General features: G+C 46.9%; 1 protein-coding gene and 1 long non-coding RNA gene across 3 annotated transcripts in view; one reads left to right on the top strand and one right to left on the bottom strand.

The window, feature by feature from the left end:
- Positions 1–23,043, bottom strand: part of LOC307203856 (matrix metalloproteinase-17-like) — a 28,476-nt gene that overhangs the window by 4,104 nt on the left and 1,329 nt on the right. For both annotated transcript variants that reach the window (XM_079955055.1, XM_079955056.1), the window contains exons 2-9: positions 21,413–21,848; positions 19,019–19,151; positions 15,374–15,551; positions 14,133–14,416; positions 12,293–12,469; positions 6,881–6,971; positions 4,323–4,405; positions 1,228–1,380 (exon numbers count right to left, since the gene is read on the bottom strand). In XM_079955055.1, coding sequence (XP_079811181.1) covers positions 1,228–1,380; positions 4,323–4,405; positions 6,881–6,971; positions 12,293–12,469; positions 14,133–14,416; positions 15,374–15,551; positions 19,019–19,151; positions 21,413–21,604 — 1,291 coding nt within the window. In that variant the 5' untranslated portion in view covers positions 21,605–21,848. The remainder of the gene's footprint in view (positions 1–1,227; positions 1,381–4,322; positions 4,406–6,880; positions 6,972–12,292; positions 12,470–14,132; positions 14,417–15,373; positions 15,552–19,018; positions 19,152–21,412; positions 21,849–23,043) is intronic.
- LOC307204042 lies at positions 1,395–22,972 on the top strand. The gene is made up of 2 exons (XR_013833485.1): positions 1,395–1,583; positions 22,684–22,972. It is a non-coding gene; the product is annotated as an uncharacterized lncRNA (long non-coding RNA).

The raw sequence follows: 23,043 nt of genomic DNA, 5'->3' as shown, positions 1-23,043 counted from the left end.
AGGGTTGTTATGAGGATGGAGAGAGGGAGAACCACATCCAGCACCTTGAGCTGCTTGACGAAAGCATGGATGTAAAGGAATACATAAATAAAAAAAATTTGAATGTCCCAGCAAACACAACAAGTTGTAGTGCCTCAAAAACTAACAATTTTATTATAGCAAATCCAGCTTTCATCAGTTGGAAACAGGATGTGAGATGGACCTAGGTTTTTTTTGAATGATTTTTATTAAATTTTCTGTTTTACAATTTCAGATAAATATTTTACATCTTGAGATATAAATGACGTCCCTTCTTCTCTTTCCATTGATCATATTACATATCTCATATCCCTGCACATTTTACAAAAACTATACCAATTGGTTTTCCATTATTGCATCGTTCAAAACTTATTTACACCGTTAAATTTATCTTAACGCTACCAGCGTTTTCAGCTGTACACAATTTTTTCCCACATTTGCAATAAACCTTTTCCAATCTTCTCTAAATGTATGTTCTTCTTGGTCTCTTACTCTATACGTTAAGTTTGCAAGTTGTGCATATTCTGTCAACTTAATTTGCCAATCTTCTTTGGTTGGGACCTTGCTCATTTTCCATTTTGGGGATAACAAAACACGGGCCACAGTTGTTGCATACATAAATAATCTTTTCTGACACCTGGGAATTTCAGTCTGAGTTATCCCCAGCAGAATGGACTCTGGGTTTTTTGGGGGGGAAATACTTTTAAACATTTTTCTCAATTCATTATAAATCATTTCCCAATACTCTTTTACCCTTTTACACGTCCACCACATATGAAGGAATGTTCCCTCCACCTCTTTACACTTCCAACACTTATCTGATTCGGTCTTGTAAATCTTAGCAAGCCTACTCTGAGTTAAATACCATCTGCCAATCATGTTCAGGTAGTTCTCCTTCAAAGAATTACTTGCTCTAGGACAGGCATGTCCAACAGGTAGATCGTGATCTACTGGTAGATCGTGGGGTGTTCCTGGTAGATCCTGGTTGATCTCTGGCCCCTCAGCAATTTCCTTACAGAAAAGCAGAAAAGGAAAAAATCCCAAATCTCCACAAATTTGGCTTCCTAAAATCACTGCCAGTTTTTTTACATTGTGAGTAGATCGCAGTCTATTGGGAGATGGACGTCCCTGCTCTAGATGAACCTAGTTTGGACTTTCTTATGCAAGCCAGCCCAGTTGCCTCGCACACAGGAACACCCACCCCCTTACCGCTGAAGAAGAGGATGCGATGATCTATGTGTCTCTCATAAACGGCGTCTACTTTGCGGAGCGTGGAAGGGAGGCCTCGCCAGAAGCCGGTAATCAAGGCTGGGCGCAGAGAAGTGAGGTGACGACCTTGAGTCAGGCGCCAGAAGTACTGACCTGCCATGGGGGGGGGGTAGGAAAAATACAACGTCACATCCCAGCTAGGAGAAGCAGCTTGATATCTCTTGGTCACTCTGCAACATGACAGAATATTGCAAGCTGACCTACCACTATTCCAAGCACTCTGTCATAAACACACACCATTCTCACTGCTACAGATTGCGAGAGAGCAGCTATGATTTCCTTCGACATAACACACCGTCAGTTTGCATTTCTTAGTGCAGAAAGTATTGAGCTGATGTGTAGAGATCTTTCCTATTCTAATTAATTCAAGAGGGTTCTGGAAGCTTCTGTGTGTGGAAGAAACAAGGAGAAGGTTCATGATGTTTGGGTTATTCCTTCTGAGAAGCTGAGTACCGCTGGCTTAAACTGGTTCTGTTATCTCTTCTAAGTCAGCGGTTCTCAACATGTGGGTCCCCAGATATTGTTGGAGTACAACTCCTATCATCCCTGAGCTCTGGCCTTGCTAGCTAGGGGTGATGGGAGTTGTAGTCCAACAACATCTGGGGACCCACAGGTTGAGAAAGGCTGGTCTAAGTCATACTGACTATAATAGTAAGGCCAGAAGGAGAATGGGTTTCACTTTTCTCTTTCTACCTCTTTTCCTTTCTGGTGTGGTGTTCTGCATATCATATGCTTAGCGTTAAGTTTTAGTCTTATTATAAGTTATTTAAGTTTAAGTCAAGTCTGCTGCAACTGGACTTCTAGTGGACAGTGCTAATCCTGAATGTATTGGATTTGTGACCATTATGTTCATTTGCCTTCAGTACCAGTAAAGCTCTGCTGGATGGAATACAACTGCCTCTGGTCATGCAGCATGCTTAAGTTTTTACTCTGCTAACTATATGTTGGAGTTCTGCTCTGGATCATATTGAGTAGAATTACATGACATACATATTCTTACTGGGAGCAGAGTCTCTTGTTCCAACTCGATGATTCGATGTGCCCAGGGCAAGGAAAGGCACGACCCATCCATGCTTTTCATAAAGAGCAGGAGCTTCGGAATGTGCCTTGCATACAGAGTCAGAACATTGGTCCATTTAGCTTAGTTCTGCCTATCTCTGGTGTAGCCATAAAATATGCCCTCCATATCATAAAATGGTAGAGATAGAAGGGCCCGTTTGCAAGGCCTGTTCTTGAGCTCTAGGTCACAAGCTCCCAGAAGCTGCAACAGGCATGCCAAGTAAGAGATGGGGCAGACCCCCCCCCAAATAAAATTCAATGAAGGGGCCAGGCACCCTCAAAGTTCCACGGCAGCTGTGCACACACGGCATGGGGCATGCTCATCTCATGTGCACAAGCCACGGAGCATCTGTGCAACACAGGAGCATGCCCCATAGTGTGCACAAGTAGGTAAGGTAAATGTAAAGGACCCCTGGGCAGTTAAGTCCAGTCAAAGGCGACTATGGGGTTGTGGCGCTCATCTCACTTTCAGGCCAAGGGAGCTGGAATTTGTCCGCAGTTTTCCGGGTCATGTGGCCAGCATGACTAAACCACTTCTGATGCAATGAGACACCATGACGGAAGCCAGAGTGCACAGAAACACCATTTACCTTCCCGCCAGAGTGGACCTATTTATCTACTTGCACTGGTGTGCTTTTGAATTGCTAGGTTGGTAGGAGCTGGGACAGAGCAATGGGAGCTCACCCCATCACGGGGATTCGAACCATCAACCTTCTGATCAGCAAGCCCAACAGGCTAAGTGGTTTAGACCACAGAGCCACCCACATCCCTTGTGATGTGCACAAGTGACATCAGCACGCCATGGGGGGGCTCAATCACAGGGGCAGGGTGGTGCATGTGAGCTACAATGAGCTTAGTTTGGCTGCTGGTCCTGTGGGATTTTTAATTTAAAAAAAAAAAAATTGCCCCAACATGCATTGCTTTGGACTAGACACTATTTTGGAATCTGGTTACAGGACAATGGATTGGACCCCTGTGGCTGGGCCGCAGCTCCAATTATTCCTGACTATATAAAGGTAAAGGGACCCCTGACCATTAGGTCCAGTCGTGGCCGACTCTGGGGTTGCGGCGCTCATCTTGCTTTATTGGCCGAGGGAGCCAGCGTACAGCTTCCAAGTCATGTGGCCAGCATGACTAAGCCACTTCTGGCGAACCAGAGCAGCGCATGAAAACGCCGTTTACCTTCCCGCCAGAGCGGTACCTATTTATCTACTTGCACTTTGACATGCTTTCGAACTGCTAGGTTGGCAGGAGCAGGGACTGAGCAACGGGAGCTCACCCCGTCGTGGGGATTCGAACCGCCAACCTTCTGATCAACAAGTCCTAGGCTCTGTGGTTTAACCCACAGCACCACCCCTGGCCCTTCAAAGGCCATACAGTGGTGCCCCGCAAGACGAAATTAATCCGTTCCGTGAGGCTCTTCGTATAGCGTTTTTTTCGTCTTGCGAAGCAAGCCCATTGACAGCTTAGCGGATTAGCGCTATTAGCAGTTTAGCGGCTTTTAGCGATCAGCTGTTAAGCGGCTTATTAGCGGATCAGCTGATAAGTGGCTTAGCGGCTTAGGAAAAGGGGGGGAAAGGGGAAAAAACCCGCAGGAACTCGCAAGACATTTTCGTCTTGCGAAGCAAGCCCATAGGGAAATTCGTTTTGCGAAGCGCCTCCAAAACGGAAAACCCTTTCGTCTAGCGGGTTTTCCGTCTTGCGAGGCGTTCGTCTTGCGGGGCACCACTGTACTCATTGGGGCTGTTGGGCACTGGAGTCCAGCAACATCACATTGGCCGCTCCAGAGTTTGCTGACTGTGGTTGGCTCTCAAGGATTTCAGACAGGATTCTTTCCTGCTGGCCCTGACGTTGCCAGGTTTTGAATTTGGGGTTTTCTTCCTCTTTCGCATGCAAAGCAAGCATGTTCTGATACCACTCAGCTACTGCTGGAAGAAATGACTTCACAGAACAAGGTCACAGAAAACGCCACAGACCTTTGAAAAAGAACGTTTCACCTCTGATCTGAGTGACAGCGTCAATGTTGGAGGCGCAGCGATTGGGGAATTCCTTCCCGGACCTGAAACGAAGAAGTGGGGGAAAGGCAGCGATGTGACTCCTCAGTGCAATGTTTTTAAATTTATCTTCAAGGAGGAAAAGTTGGCCTCTCCTTCTGCATTCATGTTCACATCCCTCAATAGGACCTCAGGGGGGTATACATTGTTCTTCCCCATTTTATCCTCACAATAACCCTACGAGGGAGATTAGGCTGAGAGGAAGTGATCCCTACATGGAGGATCCATGTATTTCACCCCGCACACTTAAAAAAAAAAAAAATCCAGGCCAAGAAAGAATTTGGGGCAATAAAAAGGGATGCAGCAACATCTTGATTTTCCAAACCGCAGAGCTATGAAAGGAATGCTCATCTACCCAAGTGAGTTGGTCAGTGAATCAATACAGCAGTTTTGAAGGGAAGAGGATAGATTTGCAGCCTCCCACAGTCCAGATGTACTGACGACTCTGCCATGCCTGTTTACAGCAAGGTTAGCAGTGACCATGGGGTCAACCCAGGGGCATGTGCAAAAGGCAGAAAGCTGCAATGGCACATATGGACAAAGCTGGAATTTGAAAGGTGCCCAGTTGATCATCTCCCCAGACTCCCGGTCTACTGAGAGGAGCCTAGGAAGTTGCCCGTACACAGCACCATAGGAAACAAGGATTATTCCACTGGGGAAAGCTACAGAGTATTTTCTAAACAAAAAAAAAAGTAAAAAGCCTGGGTCCGCATTTGTTAATGTCGGATTGGGTATGATTTTGAGCTGCATAAAACCCTCAGACAGGAGGAAGATTTAGGATGCAGAATTCTCCGTTAACACAAGAAACGGCAAGATGCTTACCCAGTGAAAAACATTGCAATGCCTATTTTTATTTTTATATGCCATGTGCTCAACAGACAGCAGTCCGACATTTCACATAGCAAACCTAGTGGGCAAAGCAACAAATGTGAGTTTAACTTTTGTACAAAGGATTGGTGTGTGTGTGTGTGTGTGTGTGTGTGTGTGTACAATGGAACCTCGGTTTTCTAATGTAATCTGTTCCGGAAGAGCATTTGAGTTCTGAAACATTCGAAAACCAAAAACTCAATATGGAAGCCTCAAAACGGAAAAATTAACACGAAAAACTCAATACAGAAGCCGCCTCAGAATATCGATTTCCAAAGCGCTATCGAAAATGGAATCATTTACTTCTGGGTTTACAGCGTGAGGTTCCAGTGGGGGGGGGGCAGCACAGCTGCTGAATTATTGTGTGTGAATGAGGGCCAGAAATCAATTAGGGAGCTATACTTGGGTTGCAAGTTAGCCATACATGTTTTATATATAGTTCATGTTGCTGAAATACAACTCAGCCTCTGCAAGCACGGCCAATGGCCAAGAATGATGGACACTGCAACTCAGCCACATCTGGGGGGCCCCAAAGGCTCCCCACACCTGCTCTGTGCCATCATTTGCAGCATCACACTCAATACTGCAGATGTATAGCCGCTGGGAACAGCATCAAAACTGACAAACTGGAACGTGTCCAGAGGAGGGCAACCAAAATGGTCAAAGGCCTGGAAACGATGCCTTATGAGGAACGGCTAAGGGAGCTGGGCATGTTTAGCCTGGAGAAGAGGAGGTTAAGGGGTGATATGATAGCCATGTTCAAATATATAAAAGGATGTCACATAGAGGAGGGAGAAAGGTTGTTTTCTGCTGCTCCAGAGAAGCGAACACGGAGCAATGGTTCCAAACTACAAGAAAGAAGATTCCACCTAAAAATTAGGAAGAACTTCCTGACAGTAAGAGCTGTTCGACAGTGGAATTTGCTGCCAAGGAGTGTGGTGGAGTCTCCTTCTTTGGAGGTCTTTAAGCAGAGGCTTGACAACCATATGTCAGGAGTGCTCTGATGGTGTTTCCTGCTTGGCAGGGGGTTGGACTCGATGGCCCTTGTGGTCTCTTCCAACTCTATGATTCTATGATTCTATGATTCTATCTCTGTAGAATATGTATAGCGCATGCATATGCTATAAGGAACCCTTTGTCTATCCCTCTCCCCAAGGTACCATATTTTTCGCTCCATAAGACGCACTCCCCCCCTTAAAATCTAAGGGGAAATGTCTGTGCGTCTTAAGGAGCGAATGTGTGGTCCCTGGGTTGGGCGGGGGGGGGGGGGGGGACCCAGGCTTTCCCTGCCAACCCCGCAAGCTCCGGGAGAAGTGGCAAAGCTGTGCGCAGCAACGCCGCTTCCCCCCAACCTGTTTTGGGGGCTGGGGGCAGGGGAAGCTGGGGCTCCCCCCCTCCCCCAGCCCCGCAAGCTCCGGGACCCAACTGGTTTGGGGGGCTGGGGCTGGGGGTGGGGGGAAGCCCGAGCATCCCCCACCCCAAGCCCCAAAAACAGGTATTTGGGGGGTATTTTATTTTTTAATTACCCCTCCCAAAAAAGTAGGTGCACCTTATGGTCAGGTGCGCCTTATGGGGCAAAAATACGGTATATGGTAGAAAGGGCTCTTTCTAACCTGAGGGCAGGGAAGTCGTGCGGCAAGGAGAGAAGATCTGGGAGCAGCGAGGTTACCTCTGGCTTCTCTGTAGAATGAAGAACTCGACTTCCTGAAAGAAAGAGAGAAAGAAGAAGAAGAAGAAGAGTTTGGATTTGATATCCCACCTTTCACTCCCTTTAAGGAGTCTCAAAGCGGCTAACATTCTCCTTTCCCTTCCTCCCCCACAACAAACACTCTGTGAGGTGAGTGGGGCTGAGAGACTTCAGAGAAGTGTGACTGGCCCAAGGTCACCCAGCAGCTGCATGTGGACGAGTGGAGACGCGAACCCGGTTCCCCAGATTACGAGACTACCGCTCTTAACCACTACACCACACTGGCTCTCAAAGAGAGAAAGAGAGAAAGAGAAAGATAACATGGATGTGCAAACATAAATACACAATTTGCTTGCTTGCTTATTTATTTCCCAGCACAATTCAAAGTGTTGGTGCTGACCTTTAAAGCCCTAAGTGGCCTCGGTCCAGTATATCTGAAGGAGCGTCTCCACCCCCATCATTCTGCCTGGACACTGAGGTCCAGTGCCAAGGGCCTTCTGGTGGTTCCCTCACTATGAGAAACCAAGTTACAGGGAACCAGGCAGAGGGCCTTCTCAGTAGTGGCACCCGCCCTGTGGATGCCATCTCACCAGATGTCAAAGAGAAAAACAACTACCAGACTTTTAGAAAACATCTGAAGGCAGCCCTGTCTAGGGAAGCTTTTAATGTTTGATGCATTACTCTGTTTTAATATTTTGTTGGAAGCTGCCCAGAGTGGCTGAGGAAGCCCAGCCAGATGGGAGGGGTATAAATAATAAATTGTTTTATTTTATTTTATTTATTTATTATGGCATCTTCTATCCCACCTTTACTCCAAGGGGGTCAGAGTGTCGTGCTTTGCCCCTCCCCAGCTCCATATGATCTTCACAACAACCCTGTGAGGTAGTTTGGGCTGAGTGTTGGCGGCTGGCCTGAGGGCACCCAATGAACTTCATGGCCAAGCCTACTACTACAACAAACTGGAGTAAGGGGTATCTGGAGTGGGTAGCCCACATCCTGAACTGCATGCAGGCCCTTGGCCTAATATCATGTGATCTGGCACCCTCCAGATGTTTTGGACAACAAGTCCCATCAGCCAGCCCAGCACTGGAAAGCATGCAGGAACCTCTAAAACAGGCTTCCTCAAACTCAGCCCTTCAGACATTTTGAGACTACGATTCCCATCATCCCTGACATTGGTCCTGCTAGTTAGGGATCATGGGAGCTGTAGGCCAAAAACATCTGGAGGACCGAGTTTGAGGAAGCCTGCTTTAGAGGGCCTCAGGTTGGCGAAGGTTGAAATCTGCAGTTCTTGAACCTTGGGCAGTCTACATGCAAGGTAGACACTGTAGCCCTGAGCTACAGCCTCTGTGCTGATAGGTTCTGATACACCTATAACTTCATTGGACGTGTCATGTTGTGCAGATGCCTGATTATCGTATTCCAAAGCAACTACTCTATTCGAACTTAAAAATGGAAAGGTGGGAATGTAAGAAAGTGAAGGGCTTCTGGGTAATGATTTAAAATGAGACGAAAAAAATGTTGAAATATACATTTGTCAAAAAACCAGAAGCCCTTCTATTGGGTACTGTGGGTACAGAAATTCATAAGAATGATAAAAAACAACTGTCTTTATATGTGATATCTGCAGCAAGGACACTATTAGCCCAAAGATGGAAACAAGAAGAAATACCAAATAAATACGAATGGCAAGAGAAATTGATGAACTATGCCGAGATGGTGAGACTAACAGGGAAAATTCAGAACCAGCTGGACCAGACTTTCCTAAAGGAAGAAGTTTTTGAGATATCTAGGAAGCAATTGTAATCAACTGACATCGCTTGGAGGGTTAAAAGAAGTTTTGTAAGGAGTAATTTATAAATTATTGTGAAGAGAATTAAGAATAGATGTATTGGAAATTAGAGTTTATAGCAATAACTATAGTAACAAAATGCATAACTAGAAAGACTTTAGAAAACCATCCATCGAGGTTGAAGGAAGTCTCAGGATGTGATAGCCAAAAAATTCAAAAGGATGTTTAAAAGGATGTTATGCTGGAAATACGTGTAAAAACTAATAAACATTATTTATTAAATAAAAATTTAAAAATTAAAAATGGAAAGTGTAATGCTGGTGGGCAAAAGAGGTTTAAAGACTCTCTCAAGGCAAATCTAAAAAAAATAGTATAAACAACGACAACTGGGAAACACTGGCCTGCAAGTGCTCCAATTGGAGAACAGCCTTTACCAACGGTGTCATGGGCTTTGAAGACGCTCAAACTCAGGACGAAAGGGAGAAATGTGCTAAGAGGAAGGCACACTTGGCAAACCCTCACCGTCATCAACTCCTGCCTGGAAACTTATGTCCCCACTGTGGAAGGGAGTGTGGATCCAGAATTGGCCTCCACAATCACTTACGGACTCACTGTTAAGGCCATGTTTATGGAAGACAATCTTACTCGGCTACGAGTGATCGCCAAAGAAGAAGAAGATACAGCCAAAGGAAAAATATCCCATTTCATCTGCCAGAGTGCGAGAAGTTGACTCTGGAATACAAGCATGGCTCTGCTTTTTCACATCCCTAAGGACGTCTTTGCAAAAGCCCAATGATTTCATTTTCCAAACCAGATTCGGGACTAGTTTTTCCCAGCCTGCACGTGTTTTTCTGCAACTCACCGAAGGAGCTGTCAGGATTCTCTGACTATAGAAGGACAGACTGGGCAATCCTAACAGGCCTTTCCATGGATCTTAGGAAAAAACGGTAAGTCTATTAATCTAAATGCGGCTCTGTTAGGAATTTGCCCAGCTGGAGCAAATACGAGCATACAGTTTGACGGATCAGAGATGTGCACGATTAACACTCTTTGGCCCTAATCCTCTTTAAGAGGCCTATTTGACCTGCTACAATATGTTATCTAGAGAAGGGGAGGACACGCTTCAGTCCAGTGAGATCTGTTTTGTTTCTTCCCAGAACCGCAAGATGTACCGTATTTATTTTAGGTAAATATACTGCTCAGTTACTGAAGTCTCTGTCAGGAGCTTGTCCTACGCTCGAGTAGGACCCTGGCAGAGACACATGCCCGACTGGCATGTTCTCTCCCTCCTGGTCGATCGTTCGGGAGCTTCAAAAGCTTTCTTCTGCCCAAACATCACAGTGACCGATGCCAACAGACACCGGCACACTTAGGGATCTGCAGAGTTTGCGCATCATGCGTAACAGACCTCAGCAACTCAGCATTTTGGCTAATCTACTTTATTTACAGATAAACACACACGGAGCACTTAAACATGGCTCCCTCTCTCTCTAGCATCAGACAGTAAAGAGAAAGAACAAAGGACAATTGTCCCACTTCACGGAACACAGTAACACAAACATCCTGCCTCCGTCACTTCCCACTCTGTGGAGTCAAAACATATACCGTCATGTGAAAGACAACAATCCCATGACTGCAACCATGGAGCAGGAATTCTAACAGTCTCTAAGCGGTGTACATAGACATGCACTGGTGAGTGCTGGGGGTACCCAGATACACCGTAGTGTTTCAAAAAGCCAGGGCTCGTGGCAAGCAGGAGAGAGTGCCAAAGGACAACCCACCCCCGTCAGTGGTCGTGACCTGCAGGGAAGCAGCAGTGGGGGAGAGATGAAGGGAGGAGGAAGGAAGCAGACATGAGAGAGACGTAGGCAGAATAAAAAGGCTGGAGTGGATCTATAGCTTCTGCCTCTGTTTGCCTCTACAAGCAGCAGTGGGACGATTTGCTCCAGTGCTGGCAGTAAAGGATGAAGAAGACTCAGCTACAATGGCAAAGAAAAAACGCTTTATATGCTCTGTTTATGCATTCTAACACTGTGACACCAGATGGCGCTGTGGAGGTCCATTTTTGCTAACTCGATTTCTCCTACAAAGTTTAGGTAAAGGTAAAGGTACCCCTGCCCGTACGGGCCAGTCGTGTCTGACTCTAGGGTTGCGTGCTCATCTCGCTCTAGAGGCCGTGAGCTGGCGCCGTCCGAAGACACTTCCGGTTCACGTGGCCAGCGTGACGAAGCTACAGCTGGCGAGCCAGCACCAGCGCAGCACAGGGAAACGCCGTTTACCTTCCCGCTATAAAGCGGTACCTATTTATCTACTTGCACTTAAGAGTGCTTTCGAACTGCTAGGTGGGCAGGAGCTGGGACCGAACGACGGGAGCTCACCCCGCCACAGGGATTCGAACCGCCGACCATACGATCAGCAAGTCCTAGGCACTGAGGTTTTACCCACAGCGCCACCCGCGTCCCCCTACAAAGTTTACAATGCTTTTAACTGAAATGCTTCTTTGTTGTGTCTAGATCCAGCCCCATTCTCCAGGACGAGGGCAATGGTTTGTCTTGGATCTTTGGCGAGTAAACTAAAAAATCACAGTTTGGGGGTGTTTTTGTAAGCAACCTTGGGATTTGTCTAAAAAAAGCTGAACAAACTTTGAGGGGGTTTTTAAAAAACAAAGTAAAAAAACTTTCGGGGTGTCCTAGTTGTTTTTACTTTTTAAAAAATATGGCAACCCTATCCAGGACAGGCAGATGAAGACATCTGTTTTGATCAACTTGGGTAAGCTTGTTACAGTGGTGCCCCGCAAGACGAACGCCTCGCAAGACGGAAAACCCGCTAGACGAAAGGGTTTTCCGTTTTGGAGGTGCTTCGCAAAACGAATTTCCTATGGGCTTGCTTCGCAGGATGAAAATGTCTTGCGAGTTCCTGCAGGTTTTTTTTCCTTCCCCCCCCCCTTTTTCTAAGCCGCTAAGCCGCTTATCTGCTTATCCGCTAAGCCGATAAGCCGCTAAAAGCCGCTAATAGCGCTAATCTGCTAAGCCGTCAATGGGCTTGCTTCGCAAGACGAAAAAACCGCTAGACGAAGAGACTCGCAGAACGGATTAATTTCGTCTTGCAAGGCACCACTGTAGTTAAAGGTAAAGATCGTGAAAATTAACTGTACCTTGGTATACTTCTGGTTATCATTATAGATGTGTTAGGAGACCCTCGCCTACACAATTCCCAGAGATTGATTGTTAAACCACTTTGGGAATTGCAGCTCTTTAAGGGAAACAGGAGTCTCGAAACAACTCTCAGCACCCTTAACAAACTACAGTTCCCAGGATTCCTTGGGAGAAGCTACAGCTGTTAAAGCAGTATCGTAGCCTTTTAAATGCGTGCTGCAAATGTGGCCTTTGTTGCAAAATGCTAAGCAACTGGGAGTCAGAAATCCTTGCCGATCTACTACAAATCACCCAGAGACTTCTCAGTAGGTCCCAATGATCTAGAGAGACTTAGATGAAGTCCTCCCTAGAGTAGGTCCATGTTGCTCAGCAATCCACCCACTGCACATACCGTAAAGCTTCTGTATCTCAGTCCGGTCATCCGCTTGCAGCTGGTATTGCAGTGGGTCTCCCACTGGTCCCTGGTAGTAGGGGCGCATGATCGAATGCTTGGAGGGTGAATGTGCCAGCCCTAGGCTATGGCCAAACTCGTGAACTGCCACTGCAAAAAGGTCGGTGCCAAAGTCATCTGCCAAAAGAAGAGTGTGACTTATCGGGAGAATCACAAACACATTGCCAGGGCAAACCAACCACAGAATAACCTTTGTAAAAAAAAAAAACCCAAAACCCATTATTTTGGGAATTATAGGGACAGAACTACCTAAAATGTATAGAAACTTATTTATGTATGCAACTACAGCGGCAAGAATGTTACTTGCCCAAATATGGAAAGAAGCAGAAGTCCCAGCAAAGGAAGAATGGATACAAAAACTTATGGAATATGAAGAAATGGAGAAACTTACTGGAAGAATAAGAAATCAAGATAACAAACTTTTTATAAAAGAATGGAAATGGTTTATTGAATATTTACAAACAAACTGTAAACAGATAAGGACATTGGTAGGATTATTGTATTACCCTGCAGGTTTCTAAGAGTATATATTTAAAGAAGATGAATAAATGAGTAAATTAAGTGAATTTGGATATGCAGAAGATATTAAAAATAAATTTGAGGAACTGCAGGAAGAGGGGAAAGGAAGTCAAGTTTTGAAATGTCAGAATGATTGTAAAAATAGTGAAATGTATAAAATTAGTGAAATGTATAAACTTGAAAAGCATAAATTTAAAAAATGGAAACTGGAAAGAAAGAAAGAAAGAAAGAAAGAAAGAAAGAAAGAAAGAAAGAAAAGAAGTCCATTTAGCCCAATCGCTTGCACACGGCATACATGTCAATTCAGCACCAATCTAACCATGGCTGGGGTAAACAACTTTTTCAGATCCGTGGGCACGTTTAGATTTTTGAATGAGTGCAATAGGCACCAAACCATGTGGTTACTTCTCTGCTCCCTAACCCCAGAGCTCCCTAACCCCAGAACCTCTGCTCCCTACCCCTGAAAAACAGAGGGAGAGAAAGCATGCACAGAGAGTCTAACTTCCCCTGTGCTAGAAGGAATCTGAGCCTTGAAAAGCGCATAGGGCTGAGAGAGGAATCTCTCTGTGATTTCAAGGAAGGAAAAGATAACCGTCACCACTAAGAGGGTGGTGGGGAAGGGGCTCAGAGTCCTCACAAGCACCAGTGGAAGAGCTGAAGGGTCCCAGATAGGTGCAAAACAGTCAAGAGCAGATGAACTGCTGAAAAGGTGTCTACAGAGCAAATGGTGCAAGGAAGCCTTCATCAACCTTCCCAATGCAACAGACATCAACGCTGATATCACTTCAGCACCGAGTTAAAATCCCAGGCAGTTTAAATGATTCTAAGTGGATGACTATTTCGCCAGCTCTAGGGCCACATTCTAAAAGGGTGTTGGGTGTCAATAAGATCAACCAAAGGCCTGGTTAAAGAGGAACATTTTTGCCTGGTGCATAAAGGTGTATAATGAAGGCGCCAGGCGAACTTCCCTGGGGAGAGCATTCCACAGACGCGGAGCCACTGCAAAGAAGGCCCATCTCAAGACGTTACGATGATGTCCACTGATGGTCGGTGCTTGCAAAGCCCATGGCAAAGCACTTTGTAAGCCTCAACCATCAAGTGGATAGTGACTAAATATCCCAAAAGGAAATTGGGAAGACAAATCCTTCTTCTAGTTGTGGCAGCGGCCCTGCCTCCACTGTCAGTGTTTCCCTTCTCTTTATGGTGAAATGCACCTTGACTCTTCCATCCCCAACCCACCAAGCAAAGAAAGCCAAGTCACCTGGTGAACGGAACGTCCATTCCTCGTCGCCATCAAAGTGGACGTTGCCAGCCCTCTGAGGGTCTCCAGGAAAGAAGGCATGAGCGACCATTCCACCCGGCCCGTCGAAAGGGTAGCCGTCGCGGTGGTCCAGGCGGAGGAACTCCACAGATATGTCAGCCATGTGGCTGCCCACCTCGTGGAAGTTCAGGGGTGTAGCTTCACTCCATACCTTCAAGGCGTAATACATCAATACGCGCATGGTCTCTCGGCTGAGGCGAGCTTCCCGTGGGTAGGTCTTCACTCTACGTTGGAGACAATGTACAGATGGGAAGCAACCAGATCCCTTGCCTCTTTGGCCTGGACCAGACACAGAATGGAAGGTGAGGATACCCTTCTTGGATCAAATCAAAAACTCGTCTAAGGGAAGTCCCATTGGTGAAGGCCCATCGCAGAGATCTCCTCGTGACCCCCTCACAGCTCAAAAAAACTGATTTGCAAGGAGTCTATAATCCAATATTTGTTGAGGGATGATACTTCCAAAACTACCAAGATTGTTTCGGAGTACTTAACTGAGATCTTTAAAGCTAAAGCTAAAGTTGCTATTCAATGGTTGCTATTTAGTCTTTGATATATTGTATGTGGATTATTAATGAATTTGGATGGCTTTGTATGATTTTACTGTTTTAACTTCTGCCAATAAAGGCTAGTTACAAGTGAAGGCCCACGTAGCGAACTGATAGTGTCAGGCTTTGGGGAGTCAGATCCCTCCCACTACCCTCAATGCCCACCTGGTCTTGGGAGAAGAGGGGTCAGGAATACTTTCCAAAGACACTGAGTCTGTCAGCTGTCTCTCTCCTGGTGCTTCTTCTTCCTGCTGTTCCTCTTCCAACATTTCCCAGCTTCTGAACTACAGTATGCCCTTCTGCAAACCACTGTTCTAAATCTATGCTGTCCTCCTGTTGTCAGGAAGGTTCAGGAGAAGGGGGAGGGGGCCCCCACCATTTCTCCTCAGTTCAGCCCAACAGGTAGACTATCTAGCATGCAGAAACCCTTTCTTTGTTTCCACGTTTGTCATGCACCACCAGCTTGCTTCATCTTTCAGGCATAACGAAACAAGGATGGGGACCATGAAGCCTTCCAGATATTGCTGGGTTTCCATCAGCCTCTGCCAGGGCTGATGGGAGACACAGTGCAATGACAATTTACTAGTGGGAAATGAAGCAAATAAATACATTGGCAACAACAATGCCGATACCTACCTCCAGGAAATGTTCCGCTTCATCCAAACCGAGCCTGCGCTCCGCTTGCTCCGACTCTTCCTTCTCTTCCTCCTTTTCCTGCTCCTGCTCTTCTGCAGAGGAAGCTTTTCTGGGAAGATGCTGATAACGTCAGGAAGCGAACAGCGGGGCATTCGGATCAGAGCCAACGTGGCATCATCTGTTTGAGTTCAAGGGAAATAGAAACAGGGGAGGGCTCTGTAATATGGTGCCATGAACGAGGACTACACACACACACACACACACACACACAAACTTTGAGTAGCTACCAATATAAATATAGATGGTTGCTGTTGTTTTGTGCCCCCTGGGCTTGGTGCCCTGTGTGGAGGAATCACCCACGCCACCCTAAATCCGGCGCTGATAGAAATGTAGCTCAGAGTGTAGGACATCTGCAGTGCATGTAGAAGGTCCAAGGGGTCAATCTCCAGGCAGGGCCAGGAGAGACTCCTGTCTGGAATCCTGGATAGTTGCTGTCGGTCAGTGTAGACAATACTGAGTTAGATGGACCAACAGTCTGACTGTGATGGCCTAGGACTCGGGCTCGGACTCAGAACCAGAGGAGACTCAGTCTGCACCAGATCCTTTGCCTCAGGCATCATCTGAACCAAGTCTGGGGCCTGACCCTGAAGAGTCCCAGTCTGCACAGGTTCACCTGCAACAAACACCAGCTGGGCCGAGTCAGGGGCCTGAGCCTGCCCTGGCTCTAGATGCGGGGATTACCTCGTTGCCTTCAGCTGGGCCATCACTTACAGCTGCTCCACTACCGGTTGGGTCAGGGGAGGGTGAGGCGGCCCCTGGGTCTAGTAACCCACCGACATCTCCCGAGCTGCAGAGACTAAGGTCTGAGAGAAGGAGAAACCTGAGTACTTGCAGGAGGAGTGCTCGCCTTCGGGCGAAACAGGGAGATGAGTCGCCGGAGGATCAGGACCGGCCACTACCCCAACCGAAACAAGGATGGGGACGCTATCCCCTGGCGACTCACCTCCCTGTTTCGCCCGAAGGCAAGCACTCCTCCTGCGAGATAAAAGGCTGTCAAACCCCGCCCCAGGTTGCGGGAGCAACATTGCTATATGTATGCCAGATCCTGCCTGAGATCCTGTACCTGTCCTTGCCTGGTTTCCTGCCTCGTGTCTGTTGGACTGACTCCTAGCGGAACCTTCGGATTCTCTTCCAGTCCTGGACCGCGTTTCACGGGTTACCCCCGGGCCCAGCACACTGACTCAGTAGAAGCTTCCTATGTTCCTAGTCCAGAATCTTGCATCCCTCAAGTTTAGGGGTCACCAATATGGTGCCATCCAGATGTTAATAGACTACAGTTCCCATCATGCATATGTATGGGGCCATTGGGAATGCACTCATCAGGAGGTCTCCATGTTGCCTACCTGAGCCTAGTTTTTACCAAGATAGGGAATCAGTGCCTGAGACTTACCACATCAGTCTGCAGGCGAATGCTCACAGTTACATTTTGGGACGGAGGAGTATTTGTTGTGTGCACGCTCATGTAAAATCTGAAGTGGCACAGTGTTGACTTGCATGCAAACGTTGAAACATAATTAAAACGTTAACTGTGGTTTAAGGCAAATTACGGGTGTGCTCATATAGTGTGCTCAAACACAGCTCATTTTGCTCCCAGAGTCTGGTGTTTTTCTGGTATCCAAATCTGGGCTTGTTTCCTCCAAACAAGCTGCAAGCAATAAGCCAAGAACAAAACTTGCGTTCCAGCCATGGTTTGTTTGGAGGGGAACAGACCACAAGTCTGGATTTGGATGCCATGATATTTAAGATTCTGGTCATCTCTGAAAGCCCTCTGAAACTCATCAGTTCAACTTGGCCTCAAGAGTATCTTGCAGACTTGGAGTAACAGTGGAAAACTATGTGTAGTTTTATTCAAACAGGGTTAGGCAGCATGGTTTGGGACTACAATTCCCACCAGCCCCAGACAGAAGGCCAATGGTCAGGGAAGATGGAAGCTGTAGACCCAAAAGTTTGTGGGCCAGGAATCACATTGACGCCTGCCTTAGAAGATTAGAGGTTTTGTTTTTTGGGGGGTGCATATTTTGACCCCCCCACCCCACCCCCTGGAATTTTACTTTAGTCTAGCCTTTCTGAGCATAAATCCTGGTCTTATCTGTACTTGGATCAATTCCAGATTCAAGGGATTACATCTGCAGAGCTCACTTATATGGGATACAACTGGAGATTTTTGGAATCCAGCTTTAGAGCTGTTCATTATCTATCTGTTTGTTTACAAACAACAGCAAAGTTTTCTGGGCAACTATTTATCTATATAATAGAATAGAATGATTGAATAGAATTATAGAGTTGGAAGGGACCACGAGGGTCATCAAGTCCAACGCCCTGCAATGCTCAAATCTTTTGTCCATTGTGGGGCTTGAAAACGCAACCCTGAAATTAAAAGTCTCATGTTCCACTGATTGAGCTATCCCAGTTGGGAGAATGATTGATTGATTGATTGATCGATCGATCGATTGATCGATCGATAAAGAGACCCCTGACCATTAGGTCCAGTCGTGGCCGACTCTGGGGTTGCGGGGCTCATCTCGCTTTATTGGCTGAGGAAGGCGGCGTACAGCTTCCATGTCATGTGGCCAGCAGGACTAAGCCACTTCTGGCGAACCAGAGCAGCGCACGGAAGCGCTGTTTACCTTCCCGCCGGAGCGGTACCTATTTATCTACTTGCACTTTGACGTGCTTTCAAACTGCTAGGTTGGCAGGAGCTGGGACCGAGCAATGGGAGCTCACCCCATCGTGGGGATTCGAACCGCTGACCTTCTGATCGGCAAGTCCTAGGCTCTGTGGTTTAATTCACAGAGCCACCCGCGTCCCATGATAGATAGATCAACAACAAACTATAAAGCAGAGAATAAAATCAGGCTAACGAAATCTCACAGCAACACCAGGAAACAACGAAAACTGATTTTAGATTTTAAAATTAGGAATTTAAAATGGCTGGGCTGGGAGGGAGGTCTTAGCCTCTCACCCAAAAGACCATAAAATAAGTGCCAAAGGAGGAGCCAGTCCAAGTCTGTGCAATGCAAGAATCTTTTACCCAACGCGGGGTTCAAACTCACAACCAAGAGTCTCATGCTCTACTGAATGAGCAATGGTGAAACTTTACATACTGGCCAGCATGCCGTTACGAGCTACAAGGTTAGTGCTTCAATACAAGTCTGGCGTGAATATAGTAAAGTTAAAGGGACCCCTGACTATTAGGTCCAGTCGTGACCGACTCTGGGCTTGCGGCGCTCATCTCGCTTTATTGGCTGAGGGAGCCGGCGTACAGCTTCCGGGTCATGTAGCCAGCATGACTAAGTTGCTTCTGGCGAACCAGAGCAGTGCACAGAAACGCCGTTTACCTTCCCGCCGGAGTGGTACCTATTTATCTACTTGCACTTTGACATGCTTTTGAACTGCTAGGTTGGCAGGAGCAGGGACCGAGCAATGGGAGCTCACCCTATCGCGGGGATTCGAATTGCCGACCTTCTCATCGGCAAGTCCTAGGCTCTGTGGTTTAACCCACAGCACCACCCGCGTCAACATAGCTGGTGAGAAATAGCAGGAACTAGAATTCTTAAGAGTTGCTTTTTAAAAATATAACTGTACCTGGAATCCCAGTCTCTGCAATGCCTGCAAAACGTTGCATTACACGGATTGCACTGGTTACTGCTTCCCAAGTCTGCAACTGGCCTGTTACGGGATCCGCTGGAGGAAGGTATCCATACTGGGTCAGCCACTCCTAGGGGAAAACACAATAGGTAAAGAACTCTGGTCAATGTAGCTTTCTCACCTTTCTTTCCAAGATCTCAAATCCTCTAAGCCAAAGTCCTGTCCCTTTGTGTTATTTGTCTCTTTCACATATTCATTTGCTGGGAGCTGAAATCAATACTCATGTCATGCAAAGCATGAAAAGGCACGAGACTCAGAAAGCAGGCACTTGAAACAGTTCTTCACAAATTGCACGTGGCACATGCCCACGTGGAAAAACTCACTAGCAGAATATGTCATCAGATGACCTGAACAACTCCCATCATCCCTGCCCATTGGCCATGGAGGCCGAGGCTGATGGGAGTTGTAGTCCCAAATATCTAGAAGGGACCAAGTCAGAGAAGGCTAGAATACACCAGCCAAAAAAAAAAGGCCTGTCAAATCGAGCATCCTGTTCTCAACGCGGCCAGCTAGACGCCTATGGGAAGCACAGAAAGTACCACATTCCAGTCTTTTAGGAAGGCTTTGAATACTTCTCTGTTTCAAGTGGTTCTGCACATTGATGCCTATTTTGCTATGAAGCCCCTTGATAAGAGTTGGATTTGTGGAAAATAAATGTCATAGTATCTGCTGAATGTATATTTTATTACTCCTGGGTTGCAGCAGCAGAGCATATGCCCGCACTGCCCAGGGCAGGTGCGCTCCCGAGGGGGAGCGGCGCAGAAGGTGCCCTCCCAGGCGTGGGATAGCCGCTTGGGTGCACAGAGTGGCACATGCGCCCTGCAGCCAGGGGCGGAGTGAGCTGCCCATGGGGAAGGAGCAAGCCGCCAATCCCGCCTGCGACTCCCAAGCTATCAAAACAAAGGGGGAAGGGGAGAATGCCGCCGGCAAAGTGGTGCAGTTCCCCCCTTCCCCCGACGACTCGGGGTTGGCTTGAGAGTTGCAGGTGGTCGGTATGCCCCCGGCGCGGTATGCCCCCACCCACCCCCCACCTTCCTCCGCCCCACAGGGTTTTTTTTTTTTTGTAGAAGTCGTCCTTCTTGAGCGATCTGGAAGGCGGCAACACGAGAACGGGGCCTTCTCTGCAGTGGCTCCCCGCCTGTGGAATGTTCTCCCCAGGGAAGTTCTCCTGGCGTCTTCATTATACACCTTTAGGTGCCAGGCAGAAACGTTCCTTTTTGACCAGGCCTTTGGTTGATCTGATTGACATCCTAAGCCCTTTTAGAATGCGGCTCTTTTTGGGGGTGGGGAGCAGGTGTTATTGGGTTGTTGTTTTTATTTTGATTATATATGTTGTGGTTTTTATGATCTTTTCTGTGAACTGCCCTGAGACCTCCAGGTATAGGGTGGTATATAAATTCAATAAATCATAATCATCATCTTTTCATATAATACAGTGTCAGTGTATATAAGCACTGATGTATTTTGACTCATAAACTACTATGTAAGTCACCTTGCGATAGGGCTGCCATACATCCAGGTTTTCCTGGACATGTCCTCTTTTGGGTGGCCAGCATGCCCCTCCCAATGGATTTTTGAATTTTGTATTTTTTTTCTAATGGGGGGGCGGTAGGATTTTCCGTGACCACCAGGCTTTCCACAGCCCTCTGTGGGTGATGCTAGGCCCAGTGGAGTCTCCAGAGGGCTTTCCTGGCACAGTCTTCCTGGGGCTGCTCAACCTCTCACCTTTCAGAGGGCAGGAGACCAAAGAGAGGGGAGGGGAGGAGGTGGCGAGTAGGCAGACGAGAGGGAGGGAGGGGTCATTGGCAGGGAGGGGGCAAGCAAGGGAGCTGCAGGGTGGTGGGGAGGTGCCCCAAACTTGTCTGGGTTTTGGGGCTCCGGAATATTCGAACCCTACTGTTATGTACTGAAGTTCTCACCCTGGGCCAGCAGGGGGATACTGTAGATAGTTTTCACTCACGTCCACATATGCAAATAAGGAATTGAAAGTGACATTCAGTGATTGGATAGTTACAGAAAGTTTTTACTGTAGTGGAGCTCTAAGCAGGTTGACTGAACCCTTGAGTTCAGTTCTGTTCTGGGCCTGTGAATAAACAAGAGCTGTTTGAAGAATCGCTGTGTCGTCTGATATGTTCACCCACAACCTAACACCTACCTTGAGAGGGTTTACTTGGAAAAGCAGGGAGTGCATGTTTTAAAAGGAATCAGTAATCAATCGGCTTTCAGTCTGTTGCACAACATTGGATTCTTTGGTTGCTGCACAACCTTAAAATTCACGCTAGCTGGCAGAGAACATTGGATCTGGGGTACCATACTCCAGGAACAACTTACCACAATCTCTCCGCTCTCATCGGTGGGAGTAGGCCCAGGATGGGCAAAGGATGGCAAAGCCAGAAGCAGAAGCAGCAGGAGCAGAACCAAGAACCCAGGGAAAGGTAACAGCTTTGTCTCCTGCCTGCACTCCGGGTGGCAACGCTGCTTCATGGGAAGTTTCTTGGGCAAATACCCTTTCCCAGTCTCCATCCAGTTAGCAAAACACACTGGCTCACCAATTCTCCCAAGTCTAAAATGAACGGCTCCAAAACCAGCCTTCACAATCCAGCCAATCTTGCTGATTTGGTTTGAAAGGCCTTGCCGTCAGCTCCGATTCCAGGCTGGGGATCTAGGAAAGCTGCCGTTTCGTTCCTGAGGTTGGGATGTGGGCACAAATGCATTTCTCCAGCTGCAAACGTCACCTCCCACACCAGAGCCTCAATGGTGGAAAAGGCTGAAACAGAGAGAGGTCAGAGTCTTCCTATGGAATCGTTCAACAAGTAAACCAGACTAGGCAATGTACTTCTTTCTAGCAGTTAACATCAACATTTCCAAACTCATCCCTGCATCCCCATTCTTTCTCCAAGAGGCCCAGGGCAGCAAATACATGATTCTCACATTTATCTTCACAACTAGTGGCGTGAGGAAGTGTGGAATACAAAGTAAAAAAAGGCCTGACTACACTCCCACTTTTTCCACCATTCCCCCCTGGAAAAACCTGCTCCTTACCTCTGAATCTGAGCAAATTGATATTTGCTCTGGTTCAGCAGTAGCTACAGAGTGGGTTTTCCCAGGGGAAGCAAAGAGGCAAACAGAAAACCACTCAGACCTATGATTTTTAGGTACAGGACAAGTGTGGATGAGCCTTAAATCAAAATGATCTTCATTAAAGGCCTTGTGCGTTTTGAGAGCAGAGTGCTTCGTTTGGCTTGGACTGGGTAGCGTGTAGAGAAAGGGGAGATTTATAAGGAAAGGAAACTACAAGAGAGAAAGCTGCTGAACTGCAAGGAAATTTTAAGAGTTGCCAGCACAGCTCTTAGCATATTATCCAGCGGCACTGGGACTTTTCACAGCATCCAGTAACAACACATGATAAAATATCAGGACTTGGTTACAACAAAATCCTTTGTGCTTTTCACACTCTCTTGTGTCTACTAAATGTTGTTAGAACTAGCTTATTTTACAAAGCAACAATGTGCTCCTTTTAAAAAAAAAAATTTTTTTTTAAGGTTGCAAAAAAGAACTGCCAATAAACCTCCACTTTTGGTTTTATTTTGTTTTGTTTTTAGAGTTTGGGGAAGGTCCACAGTCAACAAGGACCCTATGAAGAGAGAGCGATTTGCTTTTGTCCTGTTCTGCCTGTTGCTGCTGTCGCACCAGCAAAGATGCACAAAGAGAAAACCGGAGACAAGGCACACAGACTGAGCCTGGAGACATGAGATTCAGGGTGTGGCGGGCAGGGAAGCTGAGACCCCTTCCTATCTGCGTGCCCACATGCTCCCAGGCAACCTGTTTACTGAGCATTCACCCTGATTTGTTTGCAGGGAGATTAGATGGCATTAAATAGTCAGGGAGCAATTGCTCTGATTTGTTTGTGGGGAGGTTAGATGAGATTGCGTCAAAGGAAGTGGTTTCCAACACATTCCTGC

This window comes from Podarcis cretensis (assembly GCF_951804945.1).
Source record: "Podarcis cretensis genome assembly, chromosome: 15".
Taxonomy (NCBI): domain Eukaryota; kingdom Metazoa; phylum Chordata; class Lepidosauria; order Squamata; family Lacertidae; genus Podarcis; species Podarcis cretensis.
The sequence above is the reverse complement of the archived record's forward strand: the minus strand, read 5'-3'. Positions and strand labels throughout refer to the sequence as shown.